Source organism: Garra rufa, chromosome 4 (genome assembly GCF_049309525.1).
Source record: "Garra rufa chromosome 4, GarRuf1.0, whole genome shotgun sequence".
In the NCBI taxonomy this organism is placed as follows: Eukaryota; Metazoa; Chordata; class Actinopteri; order Cypriniformes; family Cyprinidae; genus Garra; species Garra rufa.
Window position 1 is genome coordinate 51,126,907 of NC_133364.1, and position 24,200 is coordinate 51,151,106.

At 42.6% G+C, this 24,200-nt stretch overlaps 2 protein-coding genes across 3 annotated transcripts in view; one reads left to right on the forward strand and one right to left on the reverse strand.

Moving 5' to 3' along the window:
* The window catches only part of LOC141333387 (NLR family CARD domain-containing protein 3-like), a 36,693-nt gene extending 22,438 nt beyond the window's left edge, over positions 1-14,255 (reverse strand). The window contains exons 1-5 of the mRNA XM_073838366.1: positions 14,207-14,255; positions 14,004-14,066; positions 10,690-12,502; positions 2,758-2,931; positions 1,525-1,698 (exon numbers count right to left, since the gene is read on the reverse strand). Of these exons, the coding sequence (XP_073694467.1) occupies positions 1,525-1,698; positions 2,758-2,931; positions 10,690-12,502; positions 14,004-14,066; positions 14,207-14,255 (2,273 nt within the window). The remainder of the gene's footprint in view (positions 1-1,524; positions 1,699-2,757; positions 2,932-10,689; positions 12,503-14,003; positions 14,067-14,206) is intronic.
* Positions 1-24,200, forward strand: part of LOC141334136 (uncharacterized) — a 559,741-nt gene that overhangs the window by 371,171 nt on the left and 164,370 nt on the right. The gene's annotated exons all lie outside the window — the stretch shown is intronic.

Genomic DNA, 24,200 nt, shown 5'->3' on the forward strand with positions numbered 1-24,200 from the left:
AAAGAAATTTTTTACTGCTACATTCTGAAAAAACAGAGGTGTTAATTACTGGACCTAAAACCTCCGCTTGTAATAACCTAAAACACAGTCTATTACTCAATGACTGCTCTGTCAATTCGTCGTCATCAGTCAGGAACCTAGGTGTGCTATTCGATAGCAATCTTTTCCTTCGAAAACAACATTTCTAGCATTTGCAAAACCGCATTTTTTTTCATCTAAAAAACATATTGAAATTACGACCTATGCTCACGATGTCAAATGTAGAAACATTAATCCATGCGTTCATGACCTCAAGGAGTCTAAATGGTTTAGCTCTTCAGTACTTGAGCGAGCTCTTATCATATTATATTCCCTCACGTCCATTGCGTTCTCAAAATTCTGGCAATTTGATAGTACCTAGAATACCAAAATCAACTGCGGGCGGCAGATCTTTTTCACATTTAGCACCCAAACTCGAACAATCTACCTAACACTGTTCGGGAGGCAGACACACTCTGTCAGTTTAAATCTAGATTAAAAAAAGACCCATCTCTTTAACCTGGCCTACACTTAATACATTTCATAATCCAAATCCGTTAAAGGATTGTTAGGCTGCATTATTTAGGTCAACCGGAACCAGGGACACTTCCTATAACACCTGATGTACTAGTTGCATCAGAAGAAGAATGGCATCTACGCTAATATTAGTATCTTTCCTTCTTATTCCGAGGTCACCGCAGCCACCTGTATCCAGATCAGACGGTCACTGCAGTCTCCCGGATCTAGTCCTTGCCCATCAGCACCCAGAGATATCCTCTACAGCCCTGAATGTCAGCAGAGACCACATCAACTAGATGAGCCCCAGAGACAGATCATCAGTGAAGACCTCATCACTTAGACGGCTATCGACGCAAGACAGCGAAAACCAGATGAGTCCTCTCCAATCTGATTTTGTGGCAACTTGGAACTCTTGCATCTACATTATTAGTCTGTTTGTTTCTTATTCCCAGGTCACCATAGCCACCAGATCCAGTCCGTATCCAGATCAGATGGTCACTGCAGTCCCCTGGATCCAGTCCAAACCAAGAGCAGATGGTGGATCAACACCTACAGCCGAATGTCAGCGGATGCCGTGCCAACTAGATGAGCCCCAGAGACAGATCATCAAGAAAGAACTCCTACCCTAAACGGCCACCGGCACAAGGCCATGGGAACCAGATGAGTCCTCCCCAACTTGACTTTGTTGCACTATGGAACTCTTGCATTATTATTGACATTTTACTTTATTATTTTAATACTGTAAGGTTGCTTTGACACAACTTGTATTGTAAAAAGCGCTGTATAAATAATCTTGACTTGAAATCTTGACTTTTGTTGTTAATTTGTTTTGTCTGAGCAGTTTAGTTAATTTTACTCCTCAGACCAGTGCTCTTTAAAGCATTTATATTGTTGCATCCTCTAGAAAATCCTAGACTTGTTTAGATATACAGATAAACCTAAATGTTTACACAATAAAACCTCAAAAACTGCTCCAGGTTGACATACTTGAGTTTGTCCAGTGAGCAGTTTGGATCCTTCAGTTTCTCAGAAAGCAGCTTCACTCCTGAATCTCCTGGATGATTGTAGCTCAGATCCAGCTCTCTCAGGTGTGAGGGGTTTGAACTTAGAGCTGAAGACAAATAACCACAGCCTTCCTCTGTCACCATACAGCCAGACAACCTACAAACACATATAACAACAGTACACATCACATTAGTGTTTGTTTGATTATTTTTATATTTAACTGATTATTTTATTTTTTTTGTTTTTGTTTACAAAGTTTGCCAACAACAGCAAATTTTGTATTTTATTAGATCTGATCGGGAACAATATTTTTGTTAGGCATTCTAATTGTATGAGCAGGGATATTTTCTTGTTAGCACTTTTAGAAGGCAAATCATTATCGACAGGAACACAAAAAAACCTACCAAATTACTAATTTAGCAAATCAATCACGGACTGTAATGTGGATTGTAATGCATCGACCTGTTAATGCAATGACCATTGGCAAAGTCTTCAACCAAGCACACAGATTATTGTGGGCGATGCTGCAAAGCGGGCTGGAAAACATAGAGCGGATTATTGAAATCAGCGGATCTTTAACGGAGCGGTAAAGGAGCTATTATTATTCTGCACTTCTGTTTGTTTTTTTTTTGCTGCACTGTACACATATAAAAAATGCCATTAAAAGCATGTTTCTAAATTAAATTGCTGGTTATGTAGCCCTCTTAAGACTCATATCTAGAGCAGCCTGCATCAGTCAACCGTGTTGCATCCAACTAAAAGTAGCCAAATTCTATTAAAATTTTTTAGACCGTATTTACAATTTCAAATATATATTTCAATTATCCAGTGCTACATCCAAACCAGAAGTAGCCCTCATCTGTTTTATGATATATGGGGCATATTTGCCATGTCAAATGTGGGACAAGTCAGGCTGACATACTGATTAGCCAAAGCTCACTGTGCCAAATCTTTGCCAAAACTGGCCTAGAAACATTTTAATATACCTGGGCCACATTTGCTGAAACATATGTGGACCACATTTGGTTTACACCCTGATTAGTCTTTGTCGATTGTGCCACATTTTTGCCAAAGGTGGCCCACATCCGGATGCTATTTGGGAATGTTGTTGTCGTCTCTTGTTCTGGCCTTGCATTGAGAGCAGATTGTTGACAAAAATCAATGGCCATTTATTGTGGTAGCATTGTGTTAATTATTTTATGGCAAACCAGTTACCTCAGTATCTCCAGCTGACAGTTTGGACTCTTCAGTCCTTCAGAAAGAAGCTTCACTCCAGAATCCTGCAGGTCATTGTTACTCAGGTCCAGCTCTCTCAGGGAGCAGTTTGAGGACTGTAGAGCTGAAGACAAACTCTCGCAAGACTGAGCAGTTAGTTGACACCCACACAGGCTGGGAAGAGAACAAAACAAACACCATATTAATGTGAATTTATAACGTAGGTTATACAGGTCCGTTTCCAAAAATTAGCATATTGTGATAAAGTTCATTATTTTCTGTAATGTACTGATAAACATTAGACTTTCATATATTTTAGATTCATTACACACAACTGAAGTAGTTCAAGCCTTTTATTGTTTTAATATTGATGATTTTAGGCATACAGCTCATGAAAACCCAAAATTCCTAACTCAAAAAATTAGCATATCATGAAAAGGTTCTCTAAACGAGCTATTGACCTAATCATCTGAATCAACTAATTAACTCTAAACACCTGCAAATGATTCCTGAGGCTTTTAAAAACTCCCAGCCTGGTTCATTACTCAAAACCGCAATCATGGGTAAGACTGCTGACCAGAAGGCCATCATTGACACCCTCAAGCAAGAGCGTAAGACACAGAAAGAAATTTCTGAACGAATAGGCTGTTCCCAGAGTGCTGTATCAAGGCACCTCAGTGGGAAGTCTGTGGGAAGGAAAAAGTGTGGCAGAAAACGCTGCACAACGAGAAGAGGTGACTGGACCCTGAGGAAGATTGTGGAGAAGGACCGATTCCAGACCTTGGGGGACCTACGGAAGCAGTGGACTGAGTCTGGAGTAGAAACATCCAGAGCCACCGTGTACAGGCGTGTACAGGAAATGGGCTACAGGTGCCGCATTCCCCATGTCAAGCCACTTTTGAACCAGAAACAGCGGCAGAAGCGCCTGACCTGGGCTACAGAGAAGCAGCACTGGACTTTTGCTAAAATGTTGCATGTCATTCGGAAATCAAGGTGCCAGAGTCTGGAGGAAGACTGGGGAGAGGGAAATGCCAAAATGCCTGAAGTCCAGTGTCAAGTACCCACAGTCAGTGATGGTCTGGGGTGCCATGTCAGCTGCTGGTGTTGGTTTTCACTGTGTTTTATCAAGGGCAGGGTCAATGCAGCTAGCTATCAGGAGATTTTGGAGCACTTCATGCTTCCATCTGCTGAAAAGCTTTATGGAGATGAAGATTTAATTTTTCAGCACGACCTGGCACCTGCTCACAGTGCCAAAACCACTGGTAAATGGTTTACTGACCATGGTATTACTGTGCTCAATTGACCTGCCAACTCTCCTGACCTGAACCCCATAGAGAATCTGTGGGATATTGTGAAGAGAAAGTTGAGAGACGCAAGACCCAACACTCTGGATGAGCTTAAGGCCGCTATCGAAGCATCTTGGGCCTCCATAACACCTCAGCAGTGCCACAGGCTGATTGCCTCCATGCCACGCCGCATTGAAGCAGTCATTTCTGCAAAAGGATTCCCGACCAAGTATTGAGTGCATAACTGAACATAATTATTTGAAGGTTGACTTTTTTGTATTAAAAACACTTTTCTTTTATTGGTCGGATGAAATATGCAAATTTTTTTGAGATAGGAATTTTGGGTTTTCATGAGCTGTATGCCCAAAATCATCAATATTAAAACAATAAAAGGCTTGAACTACTTCAGTTGTGTGTAATGAATCTTAAATATATGAAAGTCTAATGTTTATCAGTACATTACAGAAAATAATGAACTTTATCACAATATGCTAATTTTTGAAAAAGGACCTGTATAGTTTGTAGGGGTGTGACGAGACACTTATCCCATGAGACGAGACACAAGAACAGCATGAGACAAAACTTTTTTACTTTTTTTTTAAAGAAATCCTAGATGAAATATATAGGGAAAACAGTATTTTATTCAGCTGAAAAACATCTTGTACTTTTTGAAATTAAACTTTTATTTATTTATTTTAATGAATTATATGCAGAAATAAACATGTAAACTAAAGCTGCATGATTCCGGATAAATTGAAGGTTTTTTTTTTTTAATTGGAGATAAAAATTGTTTCACAATTTTAAAGAAAAAAATAAATACTAAGTAGACAAATTCTAAACAAAATAATGTAATTTACTAGTGGTAAAGTCTTTTACAAATATATATTCAAACTAAATAATAAAAAAAGTCAGTGTTTTAATTAATAAAGATTTTTTTCACTATAAGAATCTCCTGAATGAATGATTCAATAATAAATATTTTTTTAAACGTGCAGTTGTGGCCACCTTCTGGCGGAAGAGAATAAGTGTTACAATACTGTAATGCCCAGCCAGCAGAGGGAGCCCTTACCCATGAACTGACTGTTGCTGCTCCCTCTGCTCGCTCGTTGGTAACTTCCTGTTTGGTGGCCATATAAGCAGGGCCTAAACCAAACAGGCTTCACAAAGTATTGTTTTGCAGTGCGGACTCTACTAAACATTTCTCCTGTTTCATTGCCTTGTTTTTGCCATGGTTTTGTTTCATAGTCACGGTTATTTTCCCATTGTTTTGTTCTGTTTCCTTTCCATAGTTTTTGCCTTGTTTCATTGTCTTGTTTCATTTGTTACTTTGGACTGCTCATTTGGATTTTGACCCATTGCCTGTATTTCAGGATTACGCTTTTGTCTTGTAACAGAAATAATGATCATTATGTGGTCAATCAGACTGTTTGTGTTGCTCTTTCTGGATCAGCAGCAGCATGAATGCAGATTTGAATGTCTTTAACACCTGTTTCACATCGTAAGCGTCAGTGAAGCGTATGAAACAGTCGTAATAGACACCGCTGAATCATTGTCATTCAGGAATAAGATTGCTTCGGTGTTTAAAAAGAGATTACGATCTTTTAACGATTAATCGTGCAGCTCTGATTAAACTCTGCAAAATGTTTTGCAAGGATTTCGTCATGTTTTCACAAGGCCAGTCAGATCTCACGAGATCTTGTCACATCTCTAATAGTTTATAATCTGTTGTGCATGTTTGTACTGAATAATACTTTATAATATGAATATAAGAACAAACCACTTTCAAATAATTTCAAAACTATTATAGTTTATTAGTAGTTTATAAACTGTAGTTAATACATTAATAGGCTGTGTTCATCATTGATTGGCACCATACATAACATGTTTAATTAACTAATGTAAAAAGTTAAATAATGTTTTGTTGACAATTTATTAACTGCAGATTAGATAACGTCAAAGAAAATCTGAAAATATCATAAATTAAGTGCTTTAAACCAGGCTTTATTGGACATTAATTGTATTATTATTCAGTGTTTATTAAAATGTTTACAAATACAATAAGCACACATTGGGTTTCCATATTTTATAAGGACCTACCATAGAATAATGTATAAATTAAACTGTATATCCTGTCCTCACTAAACCTAACTCTAAGACTACCCCTAATCCTAACTCATGTATTTTAACATGAACTAATACGTTTTTGTATGCATCTCATATTGACAGCATTATGCCATTTATGCCATTTAATGTGGTTTTGTTTAACTTTGGGCATAGGCTTCATGTATTTGTACATTTTAAGAAATTCTGAATAATAATGCAATTAATGACCAATACAGGTTGGTTTTAAGAACTTAATTAATGACATTTGATATACCATGACCTAATCTTAATTGAGAACAATTTTGGTTGTTTACATAGCATTATTTAAAACTACATATGAGCTAATTAAAGAATTAAAAAAAGCTACTTACATTGAAAATATATGAAGAACTCACTGTTTGTATGGTCTGTTAACAACAGTTTATAAACTATTGATTAGCTATAGTTTGCAAATAGTTTGTAAATACTTTATAACTGTATGTTTATTATAAAGTAAAATGTCATAAGTAACTTAAGTAAACACAAACATTGCAGAAACCCCAAGGCATGACAAATGCCTCAAGGTTAAGCTCATAACTCATAAGTTTTGTTGATATTGTAAGTGTACACAAATAAAAGACCCTTTACAGTTTCACATGATCTGTATGACCAGAAATTACAGCGTATTTTATTTTCACTGTTCAATCGCGCCGTCGCAAACGTTGCAGCTTGTTCATTAACCTATAAAACAGTCAACCAAACATATAATAGCCCAGATACATCAAGTGGTTAATTAAAATAGCTCGTAGTTTAAGCACATATTTGCTTATGTGAAGAGGATGATTTTTCATGTGAAGAAGACCATGTTTTTAATTTGAATTTTTTTTTTTTTTTCTTAAGTACTAAATCTGGGGTACATAATAAATAATAGATTGTAGCATTCAAACTCAAATAGCCAACATTGTGAATATGAAACATTTGGAAATAGGATATTTATAGTCATGATGTGAGATTTAACTCAATATCCAGAAAAATGTTGCAATAAAATGTTGAGAATAAATAATTGAATTTAGAGAATAAAGTCGCTGTGTTTCGAGAAAAAAAGCTAAAATTTGAATAAAAGTCTAAATAAAATGCTGGGAATAAATAAGTTCATTTCATCCAGTAGCGTTCTCCAAATAGGCCAGAGAGAAAAGCTTCCTTCCTTTCTCATTACATTTTTCACAATTGATTTTTGAAACGAGTTTTTAATAATAATGCATTAATGGGTTTACATTTACATTACATTTAGATTTAGTCATTTTGTAGATGCTTTTATCCAAAGCGACTTACAAATGCGGACAAATGGAAGCAATCAAATTCAACAAAAGAGCAATAAGTGCTATGACAAGTCTCAGTTAGCTTAATGCAGTATATACGTAGGTTTTTATTATATAACAAAAAGAAAACAGAATAGAAAAAGAATAGAGCAAGTGTCACACTGCAGGCAGGAACAGACGAACAACGACGTAGAAAAAACGAACATTTAATAAATCCAATGGGAACAGGTAGACACAGGAACATGGAGTGGAAACATCAGGATAACAATAAAGACCGACAACCGTACCGGGGAAAACACACACCTTAAATAACCAGACTAATTACAAACACAGGTGCAGACGATGAGGGAGAAACCAAAACACACTAAACTGCGGGGGAGAATGGGAGAAACCAACAAAAAGTCCAGGGGTGTGACATTACACCCCCCCTCCCGGAAAAGGCGCATCCACGCGCCGACCGAACTACAAAGTCCTTAGGAGGGGGTTTGGGTGGAGGACGTTCTTCCGGAAGGGGGGCCAGGAATGAAGTCCAGAATGGTGACAGAAATGTCCATGGAGGTGATGACGGAGGGAGGAGCCAAGGAGGTGACAGGAGGGGGCTGGAGCAGGAGGAGCCAGGTGAGACCCAGAACGCAGCCAAGATGGAATGCCATGGTGGAGCCGATGGAGGGAGGAGCCATGGTGGAGGAGAGGCTGACAACTCCATGGGGCCAACCGACGGAGGCGGAGCAGGTGGTGGGAGAGCCCGAGGCGGAGACAGAAAGCCGAAGATCTTGGGTGACACCGCGGATCCGGAAGGCCAAGGCGGAACCCAAGGCTCTGGCGACCAAGGCGGAGATGGAGATCCGGAGATCCGCGGCGGAGCCGGAGCGACAGAGGGCCGAGGCTGTGCCCGCGGGAGGGAGGAGGTCCAATGAGCCGGTGGGACGGAGCGACGAGGCACAGCCGGAGGAGTATAGTCCTGAGGCGAAGGTGGGGCGACGACTGACCAGGGCGGAGCCGGAGGGGCGATGGAGCCCGGTGGAGCTGGTGGATCGACGGGCGACGGCGGAGACGAGGGAGCAGAGAGCCGGGGTGGAGCCGCAGGGTCGGAGGGCCGAGGTGGAGTCCAGGACTCTGAGGCTGGAGGCGATGGTGAGGGATCCTCCAGCCATGACACCGATGGAGACTGGCAGACCCGCGGTGAACCCACCGCACAGATGGTGGGCTGAGGGTGAGCAAGGGGACAGACAGTCGACAACGGGGATTCAGGTAGGCTGGGCGGAACCAGCGGAGATTCAGGACTAGGCAGAAGAGGGAGGGTGGGTGGGAAATCCAGGCAGATAGGTATTTCCATGACACAGTCAATTAAGTCCCCAGAGTGCTCTTGCTCACCCCCAGTGGCGGTGCAGTAGACGGGGCTCTCTACAGCCCTCTCTTGCTCCACGAAGCACTCCACCGGCGCGGATGTAATGGTTGGCTCACGCACCTGATCAGCAGTTTTGACCTCTTCGGCACTCCATACTGTTGTCGCTCCGGGCTCGGGCTTTCCGTCTGTGAAGGGCTCATAATCCGCGGGTCGGGGTGGCTGGCTGGGCTCTGGGTCCGGAGTGGCACTGACCAGATTCTCCTTGGAGCAGGCGGGGAACTCGGGTCTGTTTCTCGCCAGTGTCCACTCCACAAACGCGGCAAAATCGGCTCGAGGGCCGTCCTCGGACGACGGCGCTCTGCATGATGCGTTTAGGCTCGCGTCATAGAACGCACAGAGCGCGTCGTCCGGGTAGCTGGTGTTGTTAGCTACTAGCTGGAACATTGATGTGTAGCCCTCGAGCGGTAATTCCCCCTGCTTCAGCCGGAGGAGGATGAATTCTGGACGGAAGAAGGAATCCATGGATGAGACACAACGGAAACAAAAAGACTGGTAAAAAATACGCAAAACAAAACGGGGAGAATCGCAACAAATAAACTGTTTAGGTCGGTCTTTCTGTCACGCTGCAGGCAGGAACAGACGAACAACGACGTAGAAAAAACGAACATTTAATAAATCCAATGGGAACAGGTAGACACAGGAACATGGAGTGGAAACATCAGGATAACAATAAAGACCGACAACCGTACCGGGGAAAACACACACCTTAAATAACCAGACTAATTACAAACACAGGTGCAGACGATGAGGGAGAAACCAAAACACACTAAACTGCGGGGGAGAATGGGAGAAACCAACAAAAAGTCCAGGGGTGTGACAGCAAGCTAGTGTACGTTTTTTTTGTTAATTGTATAAAAAAAATAAAAAAAACTGACAGAAAAATGACAGACGATATTTTTTAAAAATATTTTAGGGTTAGGTAAGGAGGGCTTTGTTGCTTATAAGTAAATAAATTATCTTCTAGTTATTTTTTCCCTAGACAATCATTGTCATTCCTTTAGCTAGCAAGCCTTATGCATGTGCTTGAGCGCGGAATAAGCTATCCTAGAAAAGGCTCATTGGTTTACATTTAGCAGTCGCTTTTATCCAAAGCGACTTACAAAAGAGGACAATGGAAACAATCAAAATCAACAAAAGAGCAAAAACATGCTGACAAGTCGTAGTTAGTCTAACGCAGTACACCTAGCAAGGAAAATATTAAAATATTATAATTATTTTAATATAAATGTGTGATTACTAATGGCTTAAATGAGCTACTATAACAACCCTTATATAATAATAATAATAATAAGAAGAAGAATAATAAGAATACTACAAGCAATGAATAACTGACTACCTACAGTTAAAGTACAGAAAAAAAGGCTATAAGCTATTCTGTCTTAAGACAAGTTAAGTTAGAACAAGTTCAATAAAATATTTGTATTATATTTCTACAGAATAGCCAAACCAAAAAGAAACAAAGAAAAGGCAGGGATTGTAGGGGGAATTAACAATATTAAATGCAGAGCTCAAATTCCGAGTATGGGTCACCATACTTCACCTCCTTTCCTTCCTTAACATTTTTATTTGCAAACATGTCTGTGTTTGTACAAATCGCTGCATGATCATTTAATCCTGAATTACACTGACTCAAATTGAAAGGCATTTGTTTGTGGTTAGTAAGATACATGCATAAAATGTATGCAGTACATAATTATACATGAATCTATTAATCAATTTGAGTTTAAATCATCCCATACCTAGTCATCCACATATTGGAACAGTGATTCAGCAAATGTGAATGTCAAACCTGACTGAAGACAGAAGACATTGAACAGCAGTCAGTGAAATTACTCACAGGGCTTTTCTGCAGCATCTCACAGCTGGAATGAGTCTCTCATAGTTTGAAGGAGATGTGAACCTCTTTGGGTTGAGCTCATCCAGCACCTTCTCTGACATCAGCAATACTGTGGTCAGCAATGTGCACATTGAAGAGGAGAGTTCTCTTCCTGGATGTTCATCTGAACTGATGTATCTCTGGATTTCCTTAAATAGTGAATGATCTTTGAGCTCAAGTAAGCAGTAGAATAGGTTGACTAAAGCTTCATCTCTGATATTCTTGATTTGTTGTACTATTTTAATGTGTTTAGTTGTTTGTCTGATGCTCTCTGTGGTGTCTTGAGTGTGTTTGATCAGGCCTTTGAGCAGCTTTTGACTGGACCCCAGAGAAATTCCCATCAGAAACCGCAGGAACAGGTCCAAATGTCCTCTCTGACTCTGCATTGCTTTAGCAGTGACACTCGTTGTTAATTCGTGAAATTTGACTATTTGTCTTCTAAAGAGGAACTGAAAGTTCTGTCTGGTTGTATTTTGTGAGTCTCCAAAGAAAAACTGAAGCTCTGTCATGTTCTTGTTCAGGTAACAGAGGAACACATGCACTGCAGCGAGGAACTCTTGAACACTCAGATGCACAAAGCAGAAAACCTTTGTCTCATAGAGGCCATCTTCCTTCTTAAAGATCTCAGCGATCATTCCTGTGAACTCAGTGTCTTTACTCACATTAATACCACATGCTTTCAGATCTTCCTCATAAAACACAATGTTTTCTTGCTTCAGCTGTTCAAATGCTAGCTTGGCTAATTTCCTAATCATTTTTCTATTTGAATGTAGGAGCTTTGTACGTTGTCTTTGTTTTTTTCCATCAAACTTCTGGTTCTTCATGTTCATCTGTATCAGCAGGAAGTGGATGTACATTTCAGTGAGTGTTGTGCTGATGTTCTCTGCATTGGTTTCAGTGAGAATATGCTGAAGTACTGTGGCAGTGATCCAGCAGAACACAGGAATGTGGCACATGATGTAGAGACTACGATTCGTCTGAATGTGTTTGACGATTCTGTCTGCCAGAGTCTGATCTGTGATTCTCTTTCTGAAGTACTCTTCCTTCTGTTGGTCAGTGAATCCTCGCACCTCAGTGAACAAACCTACACATGAACGAGGAATCTGATTGGCTGCTGCTGGTCGTGATGTCACCCAGACAAGAGCTGATGGAAGCAGAGTCCCTTTGACCAGATTCGTGAACAGCACATCTACAGATGATCTTTCCTCAACAGTGTTCAGTGACTTACTTTTAAAATCCAGACGCAGGCGACTCTCATCAAGTCCATCAAATATAAACGCAAGTTTAAATTCTGTATATAACTTTGATTTCTCCAGGTCCTTCAAATCAGGATAAAATCTCAGCAGAAACTCACGGAAATTGATCTCTTTGTCTTTAATCATGTTGATCTCTCTGAATGGAAGCAGAAACACACAGTCTATATCCTGACTAGTTTTTTTTTCTGCCCAGTCCAGGATGAACTTATGAACAGAAACAGTTTTCCCAATGCCAGCAACTCCCTTGGTCAGCACAATCTTCTCCTCATTGTTTTTCCTCAGTTCCTCAAATATATCTTCACATTTGATTGGTTTGTCCTGTGATTTCTGGGTCTTTAGAGCATCATCAATCTTCAGAATCTCATGTTCCTGATTGACATCTTTCATATCTCCTTCTGTAATAAACAGTTCTGTGTAAACAGCCTTGAGATCGGTGTCATTTTCTTTGTTGCCCTCAAAAATATATTTTGCTTTCTTCTCCATTTTGGTTTTGTGAGTTTTCAATAAGTTTTCTAGCTCTATAAAAAAAAAATGAAAATAAAAAACATTAAACAATTTTGACAATTTTTTCTTATCATCATTATTTATAACTGGTGCATTATCAATTCATACTGCTGGAAACAGCACTGTACATCAACAATTTGGTTTTAATTTACAATTGTTTTCTAAAAATATATTTTTATATTGGATTGGATATAATTTGTTTTGTTTTTTACAGATGATTTATTGGATTGATTCAGAACATCCTAACATAATGGTTTCCACATCATCTAGCACAATAAACAGGATGTGAGGCTGAATTTACGACATGTTTTAAACTGCTTAGATTAACTTTTGCCTGTGTGATTATAAACTTGTTTTGGCAATATAGATCCCTTGTCCACAGTAATATGGTTTTGTTTGAAAACACTTTTTTTCGTTTGTTTTGGCCTTCCATCCACACATTTAAAAATTTGTTACCTTGTACACTCTTCATATCACAGTCCCGCAAGATGACAGAAAATTTATTCACAATTGCTGTCCTGTGACAATATATGAGGGCAGTTGCATTCAAGATCAAACATATAATGGTAAGTGAATGCGACCTGGATGCATCAGTGAATGCTGAGACATTGCTATAAATAAAATTATTGTGCAAAAGAACTGCATACAAATGTATGTATTAGCTCAGTGAGCTTTTATGAGGTTTTACATGTGTGCAGTAGGGGTGCAACGGTTCTCTGTAAATAATCGAACCATCCCGTTCTCCTCTCATGGTTCGGTGCGCACCAGGACCATGGTTCAACTTGAAGCTGACAACGCATTTTTAATATGTTTTAAATAACAACACGTAAAACAAACAGGGTTCAGCTAATGCATGTTTCTGTTAATGGAAGCGCATTCTGGCTTCCCAATACTACAACAACAGCGATTAAATAAAAAATGTGGACAAACCATTCTTGTTCAATGTGAGTGCCGTATGCTGGAATATGAGCAGTCATTTATTCCGTCGTCGTCATTCTCTTAAATTGACAGCAATTTCTTAACCTTTACCAAACAGCAACAACAAGGAAATCACTCACTGCTCTTGATTGAATAGCTTTTGTAACTTTAATAAACTTCAATTTATACTGCAATGCTTTTTTACATTTGATCATTTTATTCAGTTTCTGTATCTAAAAACTAATGTCAGACCTAGGAGATGAAATGTCGTTACCTCGACAAAATGATCTGAATGATGGCCATGACATTTGACATTCCCACAAATTAATATTTCATGGCCACAACAAAATTGATCAAGTCCCCTGGTGATCACCGTAGTATCTGGATCAGTGTATCCGTAGCCATAGCCTGAATCAATTTGGTGACATTGCCACCTATTGGATAACATTTTCATACTATTGTAAACTGGGTGTCACTGAGGACAAATTGTTTTATTCTATGTATTTGTATAAAACCTGCCAATGGTGTGACTGGCCCTGTAATTGCTGCTGCAGTATTTTCTCTTCTTTCCATTGACAGACAGTGATTGTTATTTACCTGAGATTTGATCTTTATCAGCTCCAACAGGGACAGATGTGTTCGTAATTTTCTTAGCCTGAGCTGTGAGAAAGAGAGAGAAATACTCACTGAGAAACATAAATCACACAATCACAACAACAAAGAGATACATTTATGTAAACTGTTTCGCTGCTTAATTGTTAACAGTTATTATTTCTGTTCAATTATTGTTAATTGTTAACGGTGCTGGTTGTGAGGAGCCAGAGTGAAACTCGAGGAGCCACAGTTCATGAGGCCATGGCGGGTCAGGGAGATCAGGAGGCCATGGCCGAATAGACAGTTCAGGTGACCATAGCGGATCAGGGAGTTCAGGAGGCCATGGCCGAATAGACAGTTCAGGTGGCCATGGCAGCTCAGGGAGTTCAGGAGGCCATGGCCGAATAGACAGTTCAGGTGGCCATGGCAGCTCAGGGAGTTCAGGAGGCCATGGCCGAATAGACAGTTCTGGAGGCCATGGCGGATCAGGGAGTTCAGGAGGGCATGGCCGGGTAGACAGTTCGTGAGGCCAAGGCGGATCAGGGAGTTCAGGAGGCCATGGCCGGGTAGACAGTTTGTGAGGCCATGGCGGATCAGGGAGTTCAGATGGCCATGGCCGGGCAAACAGTTCAGGGGGCCATGGTCGGGCAAACAGTTCAGGGGGCCATGGTCGGGCAAACAGTCCAGGGGGCCATGGTCGGGCAAACAGTCCAGGAAGCCACTTGGGCAGCACCAGCTCTGAAGGGGGCGCTGGTTCTGGAGGGAGCTCTGGAGGCACGGACACAGGAGAGCGCTCAGGAGGCGCGAGCACTGGAGGGCACTCAGGGAGGCTAGTCGGAACAAGCGGAGCCTCTGAAAGGCTGGATGAAACCAGCGGAGGCTCTGGAAGGCTGGACGAAACCAGCGGAGGCTCTGGAAGGCTGGACGAAACCAGCGGAGGCTCTGAAAGACTGGGCGGAACCAGCGGAGGCTCTGGAAGGCTGGGCTGAACCAGCGGAGGCTCGGGAGGTTCAGGAGAAAGAATTGGGGCCATAAACTCCACTGGGATTGCCATGTCCATAATATTCCTTATTATTTTCTTGGTCAGGGATTTAGGCTTGATGGCCATCTCGGCCGGGAACTCAGGAACAGAGGCCACCTTGGCCAGGGATTCAGGTTTGATGGCCATCTTGTGAGCCGACTCTGGGCGCTCGGGCGAGTCGTGACTTGGCTCGGGCGAGACGGAACCACTGTGACTTGACCTGACTTTGAGGCAACAGCTGTGACTTGACTTGATGAAGAAACAGCTGTGACTTGACTTGATGTAGAAACAGCTGTGACTTGACGTTGAAGAAACAGCTGTGACTTGACTTGACGTTGAAGAAGCAGCTGTAAATTGACTTGATGAAGAAACAGCTGTGACTTGACTTGGTGTTGAAAAAATAGCTGTGACTTGACTTGACGAAGGAACAGCTGTGACTTGACTTCGAGGGAATAGCTGTGACTTGACTTAACATTGAAGAAACAGATGTGACTTGACATTGAAGAAACAGCTGTGACTTGACTAGACTTTAAGGGAACAGCTGTGACTTGGCTTGACTCAGGAGGTGCCGCTGTGTCCTGGCCAGACTTAGGATGTGAAATTGTGTCTTGGCTTGACTCAGGATGTGTGGCTGTATCTTGACTTGCCTCAGGATGTGTGGCTGTATCTTGACTTGCCTCAGGATGTGTGGCTCGGTACTTGTTTGACTCAGGATATGAAGCTGTCTCTTTGACTGACGGAGGATGTGAAGCTGTGCCTTTGCTTGACTCAGGATGTGAAGCTGTGCCTTTGCTTGGCTCAGGATGTGAAGCTGTGTCTTGCTTGGCTCAGGAAGTGACGCTGTGTCTTGACTCGACTCAGGAAGTGACGCTGTGTCTTGACTCGGCTCAGGAAGTAAAGCAGTATCTTGACTCGGTTCAGGAAGTAAAGCAGTATCTTGACTCGGTTCAGGAAGTGAAGCTGTGTCTTGACTTGACTCGGGAAGTGAAGCAGCATCTTGACTTGACTCAGGAAGTGAAGCTGTGTCTTGACTTGACTTAGAAAATACCGCTGTGTCAGACTCTGGCGTTGCAGCCATCTTGCGTGCAGACTCTGGTTTGGTTGATCAGTGGCCTTGAACGCTGGGTCGCCTGCGGTACTGGGCTGAGGGAGACTATGGTGCTTTGTGTAATGATCGGGAATTTTGGGTGTTCGGGACATGGCAGGCAATCTGAGCTGTTGGAGCGGTATATGCCGGTTCTTGGCTTCGGGTGAGCTGGTGCGAGGACTATGCATCTGACTAGCATTCTCTATTTGTTCTATCTCAAAATTAGAGCAGTTTAAATAAAGAATGATATTGACCAATTCTGTAAAAGGGAAATCGTGAACAGAGAGATCACAACGGATAGTGTCTTTGTCCAGCCCCAACAGAAACACGATGCCGATAGAGGCGTCGGGCCAGCTTACCTGATGGTATAGCTCAATGAAATCAGCCACATACCGTTCCAACTCTCGACCGCCCTGCCGTAAACTCCACAGTCGTTCCTCAGCCATCATGTTTCGGGGTCGTCTTCTGTTAACGGTGCTGGTTGTGAGGAGCCAGAGTGAAACTCGAGAAGTCCAGAATGAATTCACAAACATATTTAATAACTATAAGCAGGGGATCCAGGGTAAACACAATCAAGATAACTTCAAGACGACCAGAGATGGGAAGTAACGAAGTACAAATACTTCGTTACTGTACATAAGTAGAATTTTCGGAGCCCTATGCTACCAGGACGTGAAGTTTGGGGTCCCTAGGAACTCCCGGAGCTGGACGGGGGCCGCTGACACGTGTAACCTATCCCATTCATTTTGTAGGTGTTTTGCGGGCAGCAGGACACAAGGGTCCGTATCTCGGGCCCCCGGAAGAGCAGCGGCTCATGGCCAGTGTCGTCAGTTAGGTCTCCCGCGGGTCTAACGGGGCCCCGAGTTTGGTGCGGTTCGGTCTCGATTCGGCCGAGTGGTGGCCGGTCAAAATTTTGAACTTTGGGGCTTTGGGGGGCTCTATCTCCGGGCCCCGGGGGAATTTGGTGCGGTTTGGCCTCGGTTTAGCCGAGTTATAGCCGGTAACAATTTCGGAGTTTTGGGCTTTAGGGGGCTCTATCTCCGGCCGCCGGGGGTGTAGGGACCCGGGGCTGGCGTCATCGGAGAGGGCCCTGGGAGGGCTATCGATCGAGACCAGTTCAGAGCCTCTAGGCCTCTTCCTTCAATTTGGCCCTTGAAAATATGGGGGTCCGTATCTCTGGCCCCCAGAGGCGTAGGGACTCGGGGCCTGTGTCATCGGTTATGTCTCTGGTGGGTGTGATTTGGCCCCAAGTTTGGTGTGGTTTGGCCGAGTTATAGCCGGGTCGAAAACACTGCTTCCTGAGTTCAGCATTAGAATCATTACAATCTTAAATAGTAGGCTTTTAATGCATTGTCCACGGAAAGCCTACGGAGGTCCCGTCAAATAAGTTACACATGGGCGTTCACCATATGTGGTGAAATTACCGAAAATCCACCATCAGAAAGTGACAGCTGTAACTTATTTGACGGGGCCTCTGCAGGCTTTCCGTGGACAGACCTTTTTCAAGGTAAATATGAAAAATGATGAGGTGTAATGTATATGAACTTGTCATACGTTGTTTCCTGAGTGAAGTACTGTATGTTTTGCATAACAAAATCATTTAAAACTTAAATACTGGCCTATTAATGCATTGTCCACGGAAAGCCTACGGAGGTCCCGTCAAATAAGTTACAGATGGGCGTTCACCATATGTGGTGAAATTACCGAAAATCCACCATCAGAAAGTGACAGCTGTAACTTATTTGACGGGGCCTCTGCAGGCTTTCCTTGGACAGACCTTTTTCAAGGTAAATAGGAATAATGATGAGTTCTAATGTATATGAACTTGTCATACGTTGTTTCCTGAGTGAGGTACTGTATGTTTTGTACTGTAACCTCTGCAGGCTTTCCGTGGACACATAGGTGGTTAGGGGGATGAATAGGCTTTTCGTGGTCACATAGGTGGTTAGGGTGATGAATAGGCTTTTCGTGGTCACATAGGTGGTTAGGGGGACAAATAGGCTTTTCGTGGACACATAGGTGGTTAGCCTTTGGCGTGGCCTGGCGGGCCTCACCTCGACACCTGGATGGTTTTCGGGGCCGGGAAAAATCATCTAGGGGGTGGGGCGCAGCATCCCACGAACAGCCTGCCCACCTGCCACCTATTAAGCAGCCAGTGGAAATGATGCCCTAACCCTCTTTAGGGAATCTGTATATATTAAGTATCTCGGAATTTGTTGCAATTCTCAGCACAGACAGGGCTTGTCGAGATGAGTTGTGGAACATAAATTTCAGCTCGATATCACTTCCAGAAGCCGAGAAATAACACGTCCCACATACAATCTATCCCATTAATAAAAAAAGCCATTCAAATAAGTTACAGGTGGTCAAGTGTCATACGAGTGAAGTTCTGTATGTTTTGCATAATAAAATCATTACAAACTTAAATACTGGCCCATTAATGCATTTTCCACGGATAGCCTGCCGAGATCCCGTCAATTAAGTTACACATGGGCGTTCACCATATGTGGTGAAATTACCGAAACTCCAACATCAGAAAGTGACAGCTGTAACTTATTTGACCAGGCCTACACAGGCTTTCCGTGGACAGTGCATTTGTATGCAAATTAAGCCATTTTAGGTGCTGTAAAGTACATAGAACTGCTGGGTAGTGTTCCCTGAGCACTGTACTGTAGAAATGAGTCCATAAAACCACTGTAGTTATGAAATATGACTTATTACTGTATCGTCCACAGAACGCCTATGGAGGCCCAGTCAAATAAGTTACAGGTGGTCAAGTGACACTTGCAACTTATTTGACCAGGCCCACACAGGCTTTCCGTGGACAGTGCATTTGAATGCAAATTAGGCCATTTTAGGTGCTGTAATGTATATAGAACTGCTGGGTAGTGTTCCCTGAGCACTGTACAGTAGAAATGTGTCCATAAAACCACTGTAGTTATGAAATATGACTTATTACTGTATCGTCCACAGAACGCCTATGGAGGCCCAGACAAATAAGTTACAGTTGGTCAAGTGACACGTGCAACTTATTTGACCAGGCCTACACAGGCTTTCCGTGGACAGTGCATTTGTAAGCAAATTAAGCCGTTTTAGGGGCTGTAATGTACATACAACTGCTGGGTAGTGTTCCCTGAGCACTGTACAGTAGAAATGTGTCCATAAAAGTGCTGTAGTTATGAAATCTGACTTATTACTGTACCGTCCTCGGAACGCCTTTGGAGGCCCAGTTAAATAAGTTACAGGTGGGCAAGTGACACATGCAACTTATTTGACCAGGCCTACACAGGCTTTCCGTGGACAGTGCATTTGTATGCAAATTAAGCCATTTTAGGTGCTGTAATGTATATAGAACTGTTGGGTACTGTTCCCTAAGCACTGTACACTAGAAATGTGTCCATAAAAGTGCTGTAGTTATGAAATATGACTTATTACAGTATGGTCCACGGAACGCCTTTGGAGGCCCAATCAAATAAGTTACAGGTGGGACTTTCCCTCTTGTGTGGTCCGTTTTTAGAGGTCAGACATCAAATAATCCACTAAGGAAGCTATTGGGTGGCTCCTAGCCTCCTCCTGAAGCACCCGGAGGTGTTAAATCCTCAGAATTCTACTGACCACGAACAGCCTGTTTTTTATAATTGGATAGATTGTACGTGGGACGTCCAGATCTCAGCTTCTGGACGCAATATCAAGCTGAAACCTGCGTTCCTGTGCTGGCCTGGACATGCCCTGATGACGTTGAGAATTTGAAGAAGATCGGAGAAACTTTGAGGCCCTTTGAGGTTTTTCAAGCCAGATTTTCAAGTTTCTCCAAACTTGTAGACAAACCTTCTTTAAGGTAAATATGAGTATTGATGAGTTAAAGTACATTAACCCATCATGCAGTGTTTCCTGAGTGTATTACTGTATATTTTCCAGAACACAATCATTATAACTTTCAATTATGACTTATTAAGGCATTGTCCACAGACAGCCTGTGGAGGTCCTGTCAAATAAGTTACGGGTGGTCAAGTGACACCTGTAACTTTTTTGACAGGGCCTCCACAGGCTTTCTGTGGACAAACCTTCTTTAAGGTAAATATGAATATTAATGAGATTAAATGTATATAAACTTGTCAGACGGTGTGTCCTGAGTGAAGTACTGTGTGCTTTCTATAATACAATTATTATAAATGCAAATTATGGCTTATTAATGCATTGTCCACAGACAGCTTGTGGAGGTTGTGTCAAATAAGTTACGGGTGGTCAAGTGACACCTGTAACTTATTTGACAGGGCCTCCACAGGCTTTATGTGGACAAACCTTCTTTAAGGTAAATATGAATATTGATGAGTTGTAATGTACATTAACCCATCATGCAGTGTTTCCTGAGTGTATTACTGTATATTTTCCAGAATACAATCATTATAACTTTCAATTATGACTTATTAAGGTATTGTCCACAGACAGCCTGTGGAGGTCCAGTCAAATAAGTTACGGGTGGTCAAGTGACACCTGTAACTTATTTGACAGGGCCTCCACAGGCTTTCTGTGGACAAACCTTCTTTAAGGTAAATATGAATATTAATTAGATTAAATGTATATAAACTTGTCAGACAGTGTGTCCTGAGTGAAGTACTGTGTGCTTTCTATAATACAATTATTATAAATGCAAATTATGACTTATTTAAGCATTGTCCACAGACAGCTTGTGGAGGTCGTGTCAAATAAGTTACGGGTGGTCAAGTGACACCTGTAACTTATTTGACAGGGCCTCCACAGGCTTTCTGTGTACAAACCTTCTTTAAGGTAAATATGAATATTAATTAGATTAAATGTATATAAACTTGTCAGACAGTGTGTCCTGAGTGAAGTACTGTGTGCTTTCTATAATACAATTATTATAAATGCAAATTATGACTTATTAAGGTATTGTCCACAGACAGCCTGTGGAGGTCCAGTCAAATAAGTTACGGGTGATCAAGTGACACCTGTAACTTATTTGACAGGGCCTCCACAGGCTTTCTGTGGACAAACCTTCTTTAAGGTAAATATGAATATTAATTAGATTAAATGTATATAAACTTGTCAGACAGTGTGTCCTGCGTGAAGTACTGTGTGCTTTCCATATTACAATTATTATAAATGCAAATTATGACTTATTAATGCATTGTCCACAGACAGCTTGTGGAGGTCCTGTCAAATAAGTTACAGGTGGTCAATTGTCCACAAACAGCTTGTGGAGCTGACACCTGCAACTTATTTGACAGGGCCTCCACAGGCTTTCTGTGGACAAACCTTCTTTAAGGTAAATATGAATATTAAATAGATTAAATGTATATAAACTTGTCAGACGGTGTGTCCTGAGTGAAGTACTGTGTGCTTTCCATAATACATTTATTATAAATGCAAATTATGACTTATTAATGCATTGTCCACAGACAGCTTGTGAAGGTCCTGTCAAATAAGTTACGGGTGGTCAAGTGACACCTGTAACTTATTTGACAGGGCCTCCACAGGCTTTCTGTGGACAAACATTCTTTAAGGTAAATATGAATATTTATTAGATTATATGTATATAAACTTGTCAGACGGTGTGTCCTGAGTGATACTGTGTGTCAGAGTTCTACCACAGCAAGATCCACCAACCTCGCCCCCTGAAGACACACACACACACACGTTCACTGTCACCTGATTACTAATTACTCACCTGGATCCAATCAGCTCCCCTATATATACCCGGAAAGATTCATTCCTCGTTGTCTGATCTACCGATCACACCCCTGCATGCTCTTCCCGTGGACTCTATGGTTTCCTGGTTCCATAGTTGGATTTACTCACCTGAACGCTGGACATCTCAGATAAGAACTCTTACCTCAATACCTGCTTCAATATACTTACCAAACCTGTTAATAAACTTACCTTTTATCTTATACACTCACCTCCGTCTCTGCCTCCCTCTGTGCTGTGACAGAAGATCAGACCAACAACATAATGGACAACGAGGAAACACTTGCACCAGATCAACTCACCGAACTCATCAAAGCCTTCAAAGCGGCGCTAACACCATCTCCCGCGCCGCCATCTGCCTCAGGAAGTCCCATGGCTTTACCAAACACATATTCGGGTGAGGCGGCTGAGTGTAGCGGTTTCCTACTGCAAGTCCAACTATTCATCAAGATGCAACCACAGCAATTTTCTACGGATTAATCGAAGGTAGCGTTTCTCATTTCCCTACTCACCGGAAAAGCTCTACAATGGGCGAAGTCAATATGGCAAGCTAGAACTCCTTTAATTCAGTCTTTTGAGCAATTCACCTGTCATTTCTCTGAGGTTTTCAGTTCAAACACAGATGTACTCACCGTTTCTGATCAGCTCTTCCGACTGCAACAAGATTCTTCTTCCATCCACGAGTACACCCTTCATTTCCGGACGCTGGCGGCGGCTAGTGGCTGAATGAGACATCGCTGCTGGGTGCCTATCGTCACGGTCTCCACCCGGATATTCGCGCCGCTATGGCCATCTATGACGACAACATCGGGTTGGAGACCTTTCTACAGCGAGCTACGAGGGTATCCCAGCGCCTAGCCGCCTGCCAGCCATCTGAAACCGCTCCTCAGTCCGCTATGGTGGCAGCTTGCTCTCCAGTACCAGAACCCATGCAAATCGATTCAACACGTCTCTCATGGTCAGAACGTCAACGCCGCATCAAGGAAAGACTCTGCTTATACTGTGGACAACCTGGTCATCTTCTACGAACCTGTCCTGTTAGACCCCCACGTCCGGTGGTGAGTACTATTCAATCAGACATTGAAACTGCTCACCTGACTCTTATACCTGTGACACTGCGTACTGCTGAACAAGACCTTTGTGTTTCTGCTCTCCTTGACTCAGGCTCATCGGGAAACTTTATCTCACAAGAATGCATAGATCTCTTACGCTTGCCACGTCACCGCCATAGCCCTGCACTTTCTGTCAAGACCATCCAAGGAAAACCACTCGGACGTGGGCGGATCCGGTATTCTTCACCATACATCACTCTGCAAGTTGGTTTATTTCATCAGGAACAAATCAAGTTTCTGGTACTGGAGAACTCCATGGTTGACATCATTCTGGGACGTCCTTGGCTCCATCGTCATCATCCAGAACTCCGCTGGGATCCATGTGATATCATCGGGTGGAGTAAACATTGCCTGAAGAACTGTTTTACCCGTTTACCCTCTCCAGCTTCTGCTCCACTGACCGTCGCATCAACCAAGATTGAAAGTCCTGAGACTGACAGTAATGTGGAGATCCCAGCGGAGTATGAGGATTACGAGGACGTCTTCAGCAAGCAAGCTGCCACCCAACTTCCTCCTCACCGGCCATGGGACTGTTCCATCGACCTGCTACCTGGGGCTCAATTACCTAAAGGACGCGTCTACCCTTTGTCCAACCCGGAGCGCCAGGCGATGGAGGAGTACATCCAGGAAGCTTTGAAGCAAGGATTCATTCGATCATCCACCTCACCAGCTGCCTCAAGCTTCTTCTTCGTGGGTAAGAAGGATGGAGGTCTCCGTCCCTGCATTGATTACCGTCAACTTAATGCCAACATCCTCCAACAACCATACCCTCTTCCACTCGTTCCTGCCACCCTCGAGGAACTCCGTGGGGCTCATATCTTCTCCAAGCTGGACCTGTGGAGTGCTTATAACCTCGTTCGTATTCGTGCGGGAGACGAGTGGAAAACAGCATTCATAACACCTGCTGGCCACTATGAATACCTGGTTATGCCCTACGGTTTGTCCATCAGTCCCTCTGTCTTCCAAACGTTTATGAACGAGGTGTTCCGGGAATTTCTACATAAGTTTGTGGTCGTCTATATTGACGACATTCTGATTTATTCCCGGAACCAGGCCGAACATCGGCAGCACGTCCGTCAGGTCCTTCGAGTCTTGCGCCAACATCAGCTGTACCTCAAGCTTGAGAAGTGTGAGTTCCACCAGACTAAGATTCAGTTCCTGGGTTATAACATCAGCCCCGAGGGTGTGCAAATGAACCTGGAAAAGGTGCAGTCCATCCTGAAATGGCCCAAACCCAGTACAGTCAAGGAACTTCAACGCTTCCTGGGGTT